This window comes from Equus caballus, chromosome 6 (assembly GCF_041296265.1).
Source record: "Equus caballus isolate H_3958 breed thoroughbred chromosome 6, TB-T2T, whole genome shotgun sequence".
NCBI lineage: Eukaryota > Metazoa > Chordata > Mammalia > Perissodactyla > Equidae > Equus > Equus caballus.
The window spans coordinates 61,333,109-61,350,632 of NC_091689.1; the positions used below are offsets into that span (position 1 = coordinate 61,333,109).

Below are 17,524 nucleotides of genomic sequence, written 5' to 3' on the forward strand. Positions count from 1 at the left end.
AAAGATTTTTTTTAAAAAAAGAAGCCATAAAAGAAAAGACTAACAAATTTCATTATATAAAAAATGTTAAATTCTGATTGAACATAAGCTAAAAGATATGTGACAGATTAGAAGGAAATATTCGCTTCAAATATGGCAAATAAAGATTTAATATGTAGAATATAAACAGTTCCTATAAATCAACAGGAAAATTTTTTTTAAAAGGAAAAAAGTACAGGGACCAGCCCAGTGGTGTAGTGGTCAAGTTCACATGCTCTACCTCACTGGCCCGGGTTTGCAGGTTCAGATCCTGGGCACAGACCTACACACTGCTCATCAAGCCATGCTGTGGCGGCATCCCATATATAAAATAGAGGAAGATTGGCACTGATGTTAGCTCAGGGACCATCTTCCTCAAGCAGAAAGAGGAAGATTGGCAACAGATGTTAACTCAGGGCCAATCTTCCTCACACTCGCACACAGAAAGCACAAAATGAACAAAAAATACAAAATATAGAAGAAATACTAATAGTCAATACCCACTCAGCCCTTCTTGTATTCAGAAAAGAATGCATATGGAGTAAAAAATAACATATCATTTTTCACCCAACAAACTGACAGACATTTACAAGATTAATAGGACATAATGTTGTTTTCAGTACTGGGAAACAGGCAGTCTTATCCATTCTGAAGAGAAAGTAAATACTACATTTTGGAAGGGTAATTTTGCAATATCTGTCAAAATTAAAAATTGTTTGGTTGTGTTTCTGGACATCTATTTTACAGGAACGCTTACTTACAAACCAAAACAAGTAGAACGGCATTGTTTATAAAGTGACACACCAATGCTGTTCACTTGGCCAGGACTTCATAAGATGACAAGCGCCTGAGTCCGCAATGTCAGGGTATTTCACTCCTAATGGGTAGCTGCACGGGAGAATATAAAGGCAACGTTTGACTCCTCTTTTCCCAAAGACTGAGTCATTCTCTACAATGACCAGACCTTGGAGAAACAGCTGATAGCTTACTGATGGCCTTCATCAGCTAGAGACTGACCCCCAGAAGCTCCCACAGCAGCTGTGAAGATATCTGGAATGGATACTAGAGCAAGAATTTTCTGTCTGCGTTTCCAAAGCTGATTGAATGTAATGTAATATATTATTATATCACATAATCATACATTCCTGCACATTCCAAGAATACTGCTATTTTCATGCATGCATATAGTATAGTAGATTGGCCATTTCCTTGTTTTTATCCTTTAATAAAATTGATATTAATTCAGCTCACCAATCAATGCCAATCAATGAGTTGGGACTGAAGTCGGCAAATCAGAAAGTAGTAGTAAGGAGTAAGCAGGATACTACATTGCTTCTTTGAGCAAAACAAAAGATTTTCATGTTATTTCTACCATCTCTAATGGCAAGAAACAGAATCCCAGGGGAAGCACGAAATAGTGTTTGGATTCCCATAATCCTGCCTAGTTTATTTACAATTCCCTCCTTCATCCTTCCTGCCTGTCCAGATGGTTTTCTTCTTTGTTTCTCAAACTGAATTATGTTCACTGCCTTTAAAATGTTAAATACTTCAAAAGCTTTCCTCTTGAGTTCCTCACAGACAGATGCCATAAACTCTTACCTTTGCCGAATTATGCTGGGGTTAGCTGTCACTAAATGACTTTTGGATCCAACGTCTTTAGTGTATTCACTTGATAACGGAGGAAGATTGCATCTAGAGAAACAAGAGCAAACATTTTAGAACAATTTACATACTTTTAAATCAAGTCAGTTGTGACAAATAGGAATTTTACTAAGTCTAGCTCAATTCACAAATAACTGTTTTTATCACCTCTCCCTTTCAATAGACATTAGATGACTAACTATCAGCATCTTCAAAATGCTGTCATAAAAACTAGTCCTGTTTTAGAAGAAAGAAAATGTCAGCTAGAGAGGTAAGTGATCCATGATAGGAAAGAGAAGTAACTAGAATGAATTTATTCCATTCAAAATATGTTTGAAGTGGTAGGAAAGAGTATCAGACTTGAACTTAGAGTGCAGGAGGATGTGGTACTGTTACAGACACAAGATCTACAGTGCTCTCTGCATACCCACAAACCTCAAGAGACAGGGGAGAATTGTATTTGCTTGTGTTTTTCGTTCTTTTCCCCAATTCTAAAGTATAATAGCACATTCAGGGCAAACTCTGCCATCTAAATCAATGCATGTCTGACTTTTGGGTACATGACCAATGGATGGGTTGACTACTGGGGAAGGCAAAATGATCTGTCATCTAAAGAAATGCAATGACTCTCCACCATGCCAGTTCAGCCAAGGGGAAGAGTACAGGTGATGTTTTCCTGGTGACAGAAATAGCTTCCCCTCCCTCACACACACACACCACCCCAGACCCCGTTACTTTCCTGGCCACAATGTCTTACGAATGTTTACAATGGAAAATACAGCAACTGCAAATCCAAATCCCATGGCTTCCTGCCAGTGGGACATGAGGCAAGTTAATTCATCTGCCTGGCCTCAGTTTCCCCATGACAAAATGAGCATAATGACTTTTCCTTTCTAATACAGTTGTTGTAATGATTAAAGAAAGAAATGTATAAAAGGGCCCCACCTTGATGACTCACACGTACTAAAAGCTCAAAAATATCACATATCAGAAATAAAATGTAAAGATAATTAAATATTTATTTATTATTTATGAAAACCCAAATGAGTCTACAGTTTCCATTAGGTTTTCTTTTATTACTGTGTCCTACTTTCTCCTCTCCACCCACACCTCTAACTTGACTCCCACCACATCAGGGCACCTCTAACTTTTTATTACTTCAATAAATTAAAGCATAGTTTATTTGTAAGAAAGGGAACTTACAAATATTAAGGTCTCTGCCATTCCCCAACTGTTAAATTTTCCCTACAAATTTCTCCCAGGTCATGGAATTGTCCATGTGCCCACTCAGCTGATCAGCTCAAGTTCCTTGATGCTGTCTTGTATTTACCCTGTGCCTCTTACCACATCAGGGCATCCTAGGTGGAAACTTGTCTCAGTTGCTTTGGAATCTTCCTTTCATCTGCTCTTTGATAATGAGACACTGGTTCTTCTGACAGCTACCCACAGATTAATTCGTCAGCCAGTCGGTGACTTTTGCTGAGTGCCCATTGAGAATGAACACAATGGGCACTGTGGGGAGCCCGGGGGAAGCCAAGTTGCAGAGCTGACTCTTAAGGCGTCTACAGTGTAGTGGGCACACCATATCCTACGTGATTTCTGAGGACACTTGTGAGGCAGTGAACTTATACACGTATTAACAACCAAGCTCCTCTGGCAGTGGTGATGACTGTAGTCTTGTGATTTAACTGATCTTTGCAAAGACAAAGAAGACTTCCAGGATAAAACACAGGCTAAAATTTGGCTGTCTCTTAAAAAAGCTTTGATCTTGATAGTCTTTCATTAACATGTGAGAATCAACCATGATATACTAAAACTGTAAACTCTGAATATTGCTAGGAAGTGCGGTCAACCTGTTTTGTCATTATTAAACTAAACAAGTTGGTTTTCATGAATAAATACTTTGTTTTTCTGTGTGTTCCTTGTAGGGTGATCCCTGGCTCAAATGTCTGGGTCCTTTCATACCTCCCACCACAGAGTTTTTACTCTGAAAACAGACTAACACATAGTTTCTTTGTACGAAAGGGAACTTGCAAATATTAAGGTCTCTGCCATTCCCCAACTATTAAATTTTCCTAAGATTAACTCAAGAAAAACTTCTGGATGTTGACTACCAAATCCTACAACAGAGAGAAATGCTTAAAACAATAAAGTAATATTTTATAAATGCATTTCGGGAAAATAATGATATTGTATTTTGGTGTAAAAATCTGTCTTTAAGCTCTTCTGAGTAAACTTTCTCTTCAAGTGCAAATGTCTGTGACACCTCCTTGTAGCTCTTTTCTTAGAAAAAGCACACTATAATTTTAGCTCCTCAACTCTTAAATTGATAATTACATAGACGTACATAAAAGGCCCATTTAATACAGTCAAATTGTTTCTAACAAGATATAATTGTATAAAAGTGTTTCAAACTTTGCATTATCCCTTGTTGGTACAATTAACAGTATTAATGGCTAAAATGTCTTAGTAACTGTGCTCAGTGTAATCCTAAAACATGTGATGACAGAATTGATGAGAAATGAACATTCCTCACATTGGGGAGTAGAGGTGGGTAGGGAATGGGCTTGGTGGAAAGGAATCCTTAAATAGAAAAGATCTTAAAATTACTGCTTTTGTATATACTTATGTATGTAAAACACATATTTGAGCATAATCCAATGGTACCAAAATTATTTTGCCCTCCCCTGTATCCCTGAGCCACCCAATTTTCCCTCTGTCTTGCAGACCTTCCAGATAAATTTTACTCAATAATATTATTTTTTGAAGTGTTGTTTTTGGCTATAGAGCAAATGTTTACTTTGAAAAACAGGAAACTGATTTTCAGCATTGGGAGATGTATTTGAAAATGTCTAAGCATAAAAAGTTACAGCATTGTTATATCCTAGTTCTGGAAGACATTTTGATCTGTAATGATGTATGGGTAAGGTTATTTTGGGATCTCCTCTTTCAATGTAACTGTCCCTGCGCCCTATAGACTAGGACCAGACACACTACATGCTTTCTAACCATATTTACTCACCCAAGGTTTAATGTTAGAATATATGATACTATCTCAATTTTCTAAGGATGCCCCCCCAAATGTGTATTAAGCAACTATTTATAAATAGATCCATAAATGGTCAAATAAAAATAAATTTATAAACAATTTATCAACAATTAGTTACCCTCATATTGTAAACCATAAATAAAGCTTTTTAAAAATTCAAATGTGTTATGAAAATGGCACTATTCTTAAAATTAAATCTAAGGCAGATGCACACATAGCTCTAGCTACGATCCTACCTTCTTTGAATTCTCTTCAATCCTCACCTCTTTCATCATTCCATGAACATTATGCTTAATAATGTGCTGGGCACTCTAATCACAGGAACTCATTAATTCTGAACTTGAATATATCAGCATTGACTGTATACAAAGCAAAGTTAGTCTGGTTTAGTTGAGAAAGATATGACCCCACTAGATAACCCCTACAATGCTTAGGCCTAGTTTCCTACATGTTAAGTTCAAAATATCCCTCTTCCTCAATGTAGTCACACACACACATACGCACCCAGAAATAATATAAAACTACATTATTGTACTGCCTCCTTCCACAATGTATTAAGACCTCTTGAAATCACTTCACTTCCGTGAAACTGAGTCTATAATATTATCCATTCTTTCTTCTTTACATAGTTTTTGGAAAGAGAGAATAAACCGACATTTGAGACGAATCTGAAAATTTAAACTAGACTACATGAACTGTGTTACACTTCTATAGCATTCGTACAATCACAGAATCAGTTTCCACAACAGAAAGGCTTGAGGAATTGTCTGCTCCCACTTCCTTACAGAGATGAGAAAGCTGAGCCCCAGCAAAGGCCAAATGACACATTGTAGGTCACAGAGCTAGTTAGTGGCAAGGGCTTGCCCTCCTACCTACTTCTTTGCTGGCCCCTCAACCTCCACCTAATGCTACTAGATTGGGGTGGGCACCTGAACTGGTCCAGGGCTTCTGCTCTTCTCATCTACCTGTGCTCCCTAGGCGATTATATCCACTCCTATAGCTTAAGTACCTCTCCAGCCCCATCTCACAGCACTCTCCCCGTGGCTCACAACACTGAGACAGCACTTGGTGTCTTTACCACATTAGAGCCTTGCAAAAGTTGTTCCTGTGCCCAGGTAGAATGAAGCGAGGGCTCAGGATACACACCACTTTTCCTCAGAAGCTCCTCACTCCCCCATTGTCTGTTTCTGAGCTACCCAAATCATAGCACTAGCACATCTCCAGGTTCCAAGTCCACGACAGCACTGTTCAACCTACCATTTCCAGACACCACTAAGCCCCAATACAGTGAAGGTGCTCAATAAACAGATGTTGTATTGACCTGAATGAAGAGAACTACATTTTCATTTTCTCCATTTTCCCATTGTTTGTTTATATTGCCAAAAAATAATCATAACTGCAATGGAAAGGAAAACACAGTCATACATTGAAAATATTATGGCAGGGCAGCTCCTTGAAGGAAAGACAGCTATAGAAGGATCTCCTCACTCTGCTGCAGGCTTCATCAGTGAGATAAGAAGTCTCTCAAGGAGCCCAACTCTCCTTCTCTGAGAGGGAACGTGGCCCTCCCCCAAGTACGTGGCTTCCCCGGAACAGTCTCAGAGTCTTTACTCTCCCCAGCTCCATTTAGCTCAGAGCTCGGAGGTGGTTTAGTGATTTCTCAGCTGCCTTTTGCCACCTGTAGACCATTATCTATTTATCCTTAAAGATGAAAACAAAACCCAAAACGTCCCCTCCTCTTTTGCCAGTGTTATTCCCTCTGCGTTGCTCAGACCTCAGCCTTCCTGGCCCCGCAGCCTTCTGGCACCTGGTTCGTAGTCATTTCTACTTCAGTGAGGCTTTGGGGCCCACCTGAAAAACCCTCCACAGTCTAGCTTCAAACTTTCTACACTTCTTTTTCTACAACACATCTGATCGTCCCCAGAGAAGCTAAGCTCTGAAACTGTGAACTCCGGTGTGCCATTCTTTGTCTTATTATCCCATCCCTCCCTCATCTTTCCCACCACTTTCCCCCTCCAGGCTCTGAATGACCACATCACTTGGCCCCATTTGGTCCTTTCCTTTCCCCCTCAGCTTCTCAGGACTCACTGCCTATCCAGTCCAGACTCAAGGTGTGACACTTCACACTCTTTCTAGCCAGGACCCTCGGTGTTTTCCTCACTGTCCTTCTTTCGTCTCACCCAAATCATACCAAACCTATATCAATCCAATCACTTGCTGTCTTCAGTTGTGGTCAAAATCACCCAACAGTGCAGGTTGCTACCACTACAGTATGACGGTCTCTACCCTTGGCTGGATGTGTCTTAGCAGCTCTTTTGCATGCCCCCACAGAAGCCTCCTGTTTTCTGCTGGAACTGATGTACGTGACATCACTCTGCTCAGTTCCTTTACCAAGCTTCCTCCTTGCTCGAAATATATTCCCCCTCCTTCCTTCCAGTTTTCCTAGTCATGCACAGATCAAATCTCTCTTCCAATCCCACTTGCTACTCACAAATGCTTTGGTGAAAAAAGAAGAAGAAAAGGGTATAGAATGAATAAATGAAAATGTTTATTCATAGAGTTAGTCTTAAGAAAAATTTTTAGGTTTCATCACTCAACTGCACAATCTAAAATAAAATCTGAGTGTCTCCACTTTTCCCGGCTGCCTTTATTCACAGCGGACTGTCTCCCCATGACCTCTGAGCCTTTCTCAGCTTTGTTCTTTCTTGGGGCTTGTTCCCGTGCTCCCCCGGCCCTCTCCTAAACTCACTTGTATATGAACTTGAAGGGAAGCTGAAGAGCAGCTACAACTGATTAATCACAAGTGACTAGTTCTGAAAGGCCCCGGGCTTGTGGGAGGGGTGGGGAAAAAGAGAGAAGGCAGAGGCCGCGCTGTGGGTGCTCTCTTACCGCATGACAAAATCTGCTTCATCTATGTGACGGCCACAGCCACTCTTCTTCAGAATCCCACCATTTCCCACCACCGCGCATTTCTTCAAGGGCAGCTGGAATGGGGTTGCCTAGCAACAGAAAACAAGGCGGGTTTTCACTGCAGAGAACACACAACCGCTCACAAAATCATTGTTTACAGCAGACCCTTTGGAGGAATTTGATTGAAGACTGGGCAGAGCAAAAAGAGCATGTGGAAAGAAAGATGCTGAGGAGTTTGCAAGGAACAAACTAGCCTTTCTTTTGAAATTAAAAAAAAATTGTTTTACGCTCCCTGAAGTGTATTTAAATATAACTTTTTTTCTGTATCAAAATGGTCATGCACATAGTAGAGGGTGTCTGCTAGGGAAAATAGAAAACTCCAACCTAAACTTATAGGATTAGTTTTAAAGGTATTAAGCTGGAAACAAATTCAAACGAATTCTATTCCCCTATTTGAACGCAATTTCATTCATTCATACAATCAGCCATTCACTCAACAAATGTTGTTGAGAGTTTCCTATGCTGACTGCTGGGGATAAAGACAAAGATACAGAAGTCGCAGGCCTCAGGATTCACAATTTGGGACATAAGGAGTATGTGAAGATATAGACTTATATAACAGACTCTAATGTAATGCCGAAATCGCTCTAGAAAAGGGAGGCTCCAAATGCCGTGGAGAATCCCATAGAAGAACAAGAAGGCATTTCTGCCAAGCCGACTCAGGGAAGCTTTCTCATTTGAGATGAATCGTAAAGAACGAGTAGGATTCTGCCAGGCAGAGAAAGCAGCATAAACAAAGGCACAAAAGTATGCTGAGAGCAAATGCTGTGTTTATGAGCAAATGAACACTCGGGGGGGGAGGGGGGGGGGCGGTCTGCCGAGAACTTAGGAGGCACAAGGGGCAAGTGACTTGTGCTGAACCAGAGAGCATGTGACCTTCTTTCTGCAAACACTGAAGTGGACTGCAAAGAAAATGTTCTGTGTACCTGAACTGCTATTTATAGTACCAGGGAATATCAAAACCCAGCAATAGCCCCTGAAAGTGAAATGCGTCATTCGGTCTCTTTTAGCTGGGTCAGCAAGAACCACCATGTACAGAATTTCCTGCTTGCTGAAGCAATGTCTGATGGTTGGAGTTCTTTGAGGGGAGAACTTAGATAGACATAACTGGTACATAAAATAAATACACTGATATTAAATAGGCCATCTCGGATGAATCTGAAGCAAATAATATGGATTATACCAAAAGGATAAATGGAACAAATGCGTGAATATATACCGTAAGGGTTTTCATGGGCCCAGAATAATGAAACCGGAAAAAACCAATTCCAAGAGTCTGTGTGGTCATTGGTAGCTGAGGTGGGCATTTAAGGCTGCACAAGCAGAGAATTTCACTTCCTTGATTTCTAGTATGTAAAAGGAACAGCCAGAGCTATGAAAATAGAGTTGATTACTTAAGATGTAAAGTCTAAGCATTTGGCAGCAGAGAGTTAAGAACTGTCTGCATGACAACAGAGAAGGGTCCAGAGAACTCCAGATACAGAGAAGAAGGACAGGCCAAGGCCAGCACTCTAACATGTCCAGGAGGATCCAGGATCACTCATGGCATTTTCCTCAGTCACTCCAGAGAGGAGGGTTTGAAATCAACACTAGAAACACATTAGCTAGATCTATCATTTACCAGAAGTAGACTTAAGTATTCACACTCATTAGCAATTCATTTATTCCACAGCTATTTACTAAGTGCCTACTATGTTCCAGGCACTGTCCTGGGTGATAGAACCTAAGTAATAACCCCTGTTCCCCCAGAGTTTACATTCTAATTGGGAAATAAATAAACATAAATGAGCAAAAGGAACAGTATGTCAGATGGTAACAGGGGCTGTGGAAACAAACAAATTATCAGCACGAGAGGATCAGGAAATGCTTTTGAAGAGGAACTGCCATTTAAATAGGGAGGTCGGGGAAGAACTCAAAGGAGACGCATAAGCAAATCCATGAAGGAGATGAGATAGTGAGCCTTACAGATATCGTGGGAACCACTGGTGCGGACCTAGAGGAGGGAAGATTCCCGGGGTGTGAAAGGAAGAGCAAAGAGCCTATTGTGTCTGGACATGAGTAAGCAAGGGGCAGAGAAGTAAGAGAGGAGATCAGAGAGTTAACTGGTGGGAGATGGGGGAACAAAATCTGTAGGGCCTTGGCGGGTATGGTAAAGACTTTGGGTTTTATTCTAAGATGAGAATCAAGTCAATAAAGGATGAGCAATCACTCTGCTGCTGTGTGAATAGGCTGTAAGACATCATGGGCAGAAAGAAACAGACCAGCTAGGAGTCTCCTGTAACAACAGACTAGAGAGTTTTGGTGGTGAACGAGTGTAGACAAAAAAGGGAAGAGATCTAAGACCTGAATCCTGAGGCATTCCTCAGGAGACTGAGGAGAAATCAGTAAAGGAGACTAAGAAGGGGTGGCCAACGGATGGGAGAAAAAACAGGAGTGTGATGTTCTAGAAGCCAAGTAAATAGAAAGTGTCTCAAGAGGGAAGGGAAAAAAATTGCATCAAATGCTACCGATAGATTAAGTAAAATAACAGCTGAAAATTGCTACTGGATTTAGCAACATGGAGGTGACTAGTAACCTTAACAAGGACAGACTTGGCTCAGTAGTGAAGATAGAAGCCTCAGCTGAGTTCAGTGAGTTATACACATACATTTGCATATCTATTTGCATATGGTTTATTTGAAAAGTGTGGGTTCACTCATCCTCAACCAATATTTAGTTTACTTTGTGAAAGCCAGCTTAAACCCCACTCCGTTCGACCGGCAATCCCAAGTTTTCAGGCCAAGAATCTGGGTCCAGAACAAGCAGATCTGGGCAGCGGGAGCAGCAGTAGCAGCAGCATAAACCTGGGTACAAACACTACCTCCTAACTCCCAGATTGGGGAATTGCAGAGCAGGCTGTCAGACCCCTCGGGGTTCCACTTCCTGTGGCTAAAGAGGGATAATATTGCACAGGATTTACTGAGATTACATGAGATGATATAGGTCAAGTACCTTGCCGAGCCATGGGCATGGTGGTTACTCCTCTTCCCGCCCTTCTTTCATCCCTTCCCACCTCCTAACAAAGTCCGCTGACTTATTCAAGCCACAAAATAGCTAGATTCCATCAGTTTTGGGGGAACACGGTAAAACAGTGATTTATCTAACTCTATCCTAACAACTAGAATAATTTTATTAGTGGAAAGTTTAACTATTATATCCATGTACTATAAAAAAAATTTTAAAGCCCTTGAACAACAGTCTGGGGAGAAAAAAGCCATTTCTGACTTTTTTCTGGTAATGTTTGCTTCCCACTTCTTCATTTTGTCAACTGCTAGCCCTAACGCAAGTAATTTCATTTCATTTCAGTAACTATTTCCTGAGTCCCTGAGCACACCCTTCTGGGCATTGGTAATATATGAGTGACTACTAACAGCTCACCACAGCTTTACAGAGAGGAAACACTTAACCAAGAAAATACTGTGGAATATTTTGTTTAACTAACTGAAACAATACTGTTATTCCATTTTAGACACAAAATAGCTCAACTTGGCAATCGTCAACACTCATCAGAATGATGTATGAACAAGGCGTTCTCCCTTTTGGGTGTACTACATAGAAAGAACTCTTGATGATCCATTTTCACATGAATATGATGATTTTGGCAAGAAGTATTTTTATTAGGGCATTATATTCTTTCTTTTCAAATGTATCTCCTTGCACCCATGCAAGAAAATATCATAGTCCACTATAACACTTCTGCTGCTAAACTTAAAAAATACCACTGTAAATGAAAAAATGAATTAGCCAGATTGACTATAGCAACGAGCTCAAAATATTACTCAACCTCTAATTCATTTTATGAATCTTTGTTCAAGTTTTTTCACCTATCACTGTCCCATCTGTTAATGGCCATCTTCTTAATGACTATACGCTATTAACAATCCGGATTCAGATTCTGGTTTGCTAGGCTTCTCAAGCTCTCAGTGCCTCAGTGGAAGTGAGGAATGATCATAACTAACCACTCTGTCTATCTCCCAGTATAATTAAGAGAATTAAAACAAAGTGAGGTGTTGAATGTCATCAGGAAACTCTGAAGTCCTATATAAATATATATTAGTACATTATTATATGCTAGAAAAGTTAAAATCTCTGGGGAAAAACTATCATTATATTGCTAGACCACCATAATATGTAATTTATTTTTGTGTGAGATACTTCCAATTTCAGAGATTTACGTAGATTTTGAACAACATATTTTGATCACTGACCCTTTGAGGGTATATCTACTACTTCTATCCATCAAAGAATTTTAAATGTATAGTTTGTGTGAATCATTGCAGATATCACATCTTTTTTTACTCAACACTCTATATCCAGACTAAGGACAGACTGAATGATCAACAATTTGTTCAATAAGTTAATCATTTAACCAGCAGATTTTTATTGAGCATCTATTTTCAGCAGTACCTGACATAAAGTGGCATTTCCTTAATGTCATAACGGATATATGATTTAATCTCCAAACACTGAAAAACAAACATGAGCCCTACCACTCTCTAAATACAAGCTGTTTAGTAAAGCCATTTGGAACGTTGCTTCTGAGATATCCTTTATTTTTCTCATTGTCCATGGCAGATGTTGCCTGGGTCTCTTCTTAAATAGTCCTGACACCTAACCTCATTAAATACCTTTAACTTCAAGAACTTACCTAAGCAAGGAAGTTGTATTTTTAAGTGCTCTCTTGCTTTTGAAGATGACAACAAAAGACTCCACTATTTTATATTGTCAGATTATTATTATAACTCTCACCATACTTCACTGCTTCAATGTGAGTTTCTCAGATGCACCAAATAATTTCTGCACCTACCTTGCTCTAAATTCTTCTTCCTCTAGCTTCCCTCTATCACTCCCGGTTCCTATTTTTAAAAGGAATTTACACTTCTTGCCTTATTGCTTTCATATTTGGGGGAAGGAGAGAAATACCATAAATACTTCTGAATAAACTTCGTTTCATAACTAAAACAAACAAAAAAAGTGAGGCTGTCAAGCTAAATTTTACTGATTTTGTTACCCATGTAGCTTTACGCTGATACTCTTAGCTAAAAGATTTGGCACTTTTAATTTCACACTTCACAACTGAAAGGAAAATTGTTTGTTTGTTTTGCCCTACTATTTCCTCCAAACTCTTCTCTTTGATAGGCAAAGGGAGTGGGTCTTCTTTGTCATGCAGTTGTGTTTTAAAGCTAGAAAAATTACCAAGTCATTCAGCATTTAGAACACCACCAAGTGCCACTATTAAGAAGAGGCATCAATGTCAATGTTAGATGTGGGTCTCAAGTCTTAATAGGAAAGCAGAGATTTTGATTTGTAGCCCTTCAGAGTGGCCTGAAAAGCTGTCACTATATGCCAGCTGCTATTAGTCATGATGTCAAAACATATGCTTGCTCATACTAATGAAAATCTCAAGTTTCTGTCCATAAGAACATGAGCTCAGACATCTAATTGCAGTCCAAGCCATTCATTTCTATGTACCCTCACCCACATATCCACATGGGCTCCCCCACATAATTATGCTTCACCCACACACATAATTTAATTTCTCGCCCACATGTTAATTATATCCTCAACCTAGGCATCTAAATACACCCCCTGCCTCACATCTAATTACAGCCCCCTCTTATGAATGTAATTACACTATTCAGCCACCCATCTAATTATGCCCTCCTTGACATATTTAATTGCACTGCCCTGCTCAAGGACCTAATTACATTCTAACCAGTGTTTCAGTTAAGCCCCCAACCCTCCAACAATACCCTTCAGATGCACATCCCTTTACCTCTGTACTCTATTTTATTATTTCAAGTAAGGATTGGCAATATCCCACAAGCGAGTCCCTAGCAAGCATGGCACCCGGCTAAATGGGCAAAATAATGACAAGATGCAGCTGAATCAAAAGAGCTTTGTTTCTTTCCCGTAAAAAAACGAGTATATATTTGCTTTTTCAGCCATTTAACTAGTCCCTTGAAGTACAAATTAAAATTTCAGCTGTTTTCTTACTTTACATGTGTAAGCATTTTTATGATGCAAATATCTAGTAATTAGTTGATTTATTTCAGAGACAAATGCTTCTCATTACAGATATTTAATTACTGAACCCTTAGAAAACATTACCAAAAACTTTGCCTGGGGATATATATTTATAAGTACTAATTATAGAATATCTGCACATCTCTATCATTCAAGGAAGTTTGTGTTAATTATATAAAAAAAAACTGCTGCTAAGATTTGTATTCCCCATTCCACTAATAAAATTGTGATTTTAAAAGGATAAATTCACTATTAATATTCTTTCTACACAGGACGCATCTCTGGAAATTGAATAATGTGAATATTTATATATTGGCTACTATTTCCCTATTAAAATCTTTGACTCAATCCATTATAAAAATAACACTTAAGCATTCCAAGGAGTACTACGTATTTTTCACATATAATATTATTCTGGATATAACCTCTGGAAACCAAATATAACATCAGTTCATGTGACCATTCAGTAGATTTAGTAAACATTTCATAATCAATTCCTGGTTAACTGAAACTTGTTACTGACAGTGTTTCTGACCTGAATTTCTGAATGCCAAAGCAGCAAGGAAGGTTGTGCCTATACACTTTTTTTTTTTTTTTTTGGTGAGGAAGATTAGCCCTGAGTTAACATCTGTGCCAATCTTCCACTATTTGGTATGCGGGATGCTGCCACAGCATGGTTTGATGGGCAGTGTGTAGGTCCGTGCCCAGGATCCAAACCCACAAACCCCAGGCCACTGAAACAGAGCTCGCAAACTTAACCACTATGCCAGTGGACTGGCCCAGGCTGTGCCTATATTGTAAGCCTGAGGTTGGCCACGTTTCAAAAGTTCTCAAAACCGGTTTTTGTTTTTTTTTTTAAGGTGGAAAGGAAAGGAAATATGAAGAGCATACACAACGTGTCAAAGGTAGCGGCTGGTGATTCTTAGCAGTGGAGCAGAAAATAGCAGCAGCAGGAACTAAGCCTCATGCCAGTGCTAGACCTTGCATTCTCAACGCCCGAGGCAGAAGGACCACCGAAAGATTCTTTTTCTGCAAATACAGACAGTGCATCTTCCTGTTGATAAGCATCGCCCTGGAGCCTGCCTGCCTGCATCCAAGTCCTGACTTAATGTTTCCTCTATGACCACTGGCAAGTAACTGCACCTTAGTGCCTTCTCATTTCTAATAAGGATACCCACCTCCTATGGCTTTGTGAGGATTAAACGAGTTCTGTCTGGCACAAGGTAAGTAATCAAGAACCGTTTTTATTTTTAATGGACTAATATTTTCTTAGCAACACAGCCCAGAGCTTATGGAGTCATTTTTGCTCACCTCTTGATATCACCCTAACACCTGCCTCTGCACAGGTTCTTCTATTCTTCTCCTCTTTCCACCCTCATTGTAAATATTTTTTAAAAAGTGGCTTATTACTATTAGTCATCTTCTAGTTCGTGTCCATCATCCATCCTTCACTCTATATACTAGCTATTCTTCTAAAACAAAGGTGATGGTACCACAGGTGTTTGAATATATCCAAAAGCATGAAATTATACTTGTTAAATATGTGCAGTTCTTTGTATATCAATTATCCCTCAATAAATCTTGAAAGAAAGCCTCGTGCAAATTGCTCCCCTACAAAAAATGTACAAAATGTACCACGTTTGCCCTTTGTTCAGACAGAAACATTTGAGATCTACATTGAGGCACTCAGGACCCACCAATAGCCCCAACTCCCCGTTCATTCTTTTCGTCCACCACATCTTCTAGACTCACACAAAATATTTCCTCTACACCACTTTATTTATCTGAGTTTCCTACAACACAGCCTGAATTTCTTGACTCCCTACTTTGTTGAGGCTGCTACAATGCGTCCTCCCCTTCCTCCTCCTACTTTCCCCACTGTGTTATCTACCTACCACGTTATTTTTCACTGTTGAGATCTGTGAAGTCTCTGCAGGATTCGTGCCCAATAAGGTTCCCTACAAGTTCACAGAATGCTCAAAAACTGAAGCAGATCAGAGGCACATTAGAATTCACTTACGCTCAATGAGTCATGAGAATTACGTATTAAAGCTGTGCACAGTGGCTCATAAATATATGTGGAATTGAATCAAATCATTTCTTCAATGCTTCAGAGACTCAAACTTATTATTGTTGACGCTGTTATTTTGTTTGTTTCACAGTGGAAGTCTTCTGTGTTGTTTTTCAAACAAGATCATGTGCGGGAGAAAACCATTAAAAAGCAAAAATAGAAAAAAGAGAAGATGCTGTTTGAGGTCAAGGTGGGTACCCCTCGTTAATCCCTTGGTCTCTCTCTTATTTCTGAAAGTGACCCTTAGACACCCCCAAGGAATTTGATGGTGCAGAAACCCACTAATCTAATCAAAGTCCATTTTTTCAGAAATGAAGAACTACAAACATCAAGCAAATTTCAGGTACGGACATTTGGCAAGTATTTATTGAGTGCCAACCAACGACATATCAGTCACTATATGAGGTGATGCCCAGCTTAACGTCTGTTTCATCAAAACGTGGTGTGAATTAAGACGTCCATTTTGTTTTCAACTAAATGTAGTGTGCAGTTAGTAATGTAGCAGATTGCTAAACTGTTACTCCAATTTAACTGATTAAGCACTTGAACTAGCAGGACCAGGATCAACCGTCTGCTTAACTATTAAATTAATAATTAAATTGTTTAAAAAAAGCAAACCCAGTATTGTCTCATATATGACTACTCCATTAAAAAGTGAAGAAATCAAGCAGAGAAAATTCTCTTCGAGAATAACTGGCTCCTGCTGCTTTTTTCCCCCAACTTTACAAAAAGTATCTGTCATCCTTTCTTGTGAGAAAAGGCAAAACAAGTTGTTTCTAGAGCATCCCTTCTTCCCAGCATTGCTCCCTTAATCATCTCCAAGGACTCCCCCATACCAGCCTCCAGTCAGCTCAATTTCACAGCCTCCAAATTCCCCACTCACACTTCTGCCTCTGCTGATTTCATCCTACCTACTTGGGCCATCTTCTCCCCTTTTCTCATCGTGTGGCCCAGGTATATTAGAATCACCTGGAATGCATATTAAAGATGCACATTCTTGGTCCCACTTCAACTCTCTTGCACATGTTCTCTGGGTAGAGTTTGGAAAGCTGAAGTTCTCCTACACAATTCATGTGCACAATAAAGTTTGTGACCCACCAGATCCTACCGACTCTGAAATACAACCTAAGGTCTTCTTTCTCCAGAACTTTCCCTGACCAATCTTGTCTTCTGGGATCGGCATCCACAATCTTGTCCACTGCCACAAAAAAACCTATAGCACTGATTATCACTCCCTCTAACTAGACACTAGACACTTAGCATGTGGTACAATTTGCTCACCACTGTTTTGTGTATATGCCCATCCTCCACAAATGGAAAATAAACCACTCAAGAGTATAAACCATGACTTGTAACTCTTAATGTCCTCAGAGCCTATCACAGTAGGTACATTGATGTTATCATTGATTGATTGATTTACCCAGAAATCTAAGCAAATGAAGCAACTCTGTTAACTTTCTCAGACCACAGGTATAAAGGTTAAGGGATTGCTAAATGATACACTGCTGAGCTAAAAGAAGTCCAGCACAAGCTGCAAAATTAAATGCCTACAGAATCCAGGCAGGTAGCATAAAGGAGTGGCAGGAAGACACTAGGGAGTGCTAGGGACTGTGGTAAACTGAGAATATGTGACCAACCCAAAAAGATCAGGAACTGCTCACACCCTGTTGATGGACATGGGACCCAGTGCTGCCAGATACTCTGATTTT

At 39.7% G+C, this 17,524-nt stretch overlaps 1 protein-coding gene across 1 annotated transcript in view; it reads right to left on the reverse strand.

Moving 5' to 3' along the window:
* ST8SIA1 (ST8 alpha-N-acetyl-neuraminide alpha-2,8-sialyltransferase 1) overlaps positions 1-17,524 on the reverse strand; it is a 158,812-nt gene that overhangs the window by 66,413 nt on the left and 74,875 nt on the right. The window contains exons 3-4 of the mRNA XM_070270042.1: positions 7,598-7,707; positions 1,618-1,710 (exon numbers count right to left, since the gene is read on the reverse strand). Coding sequence (XP_070126143.1) covers positions 1,618-1,710; positions 7,598-7,707 — 203 coding nt within the window. The remainder of the gene's footprint in view (positions 1-1,617; positions 1,711-7,597; positions 7,708-17,524) is intronic.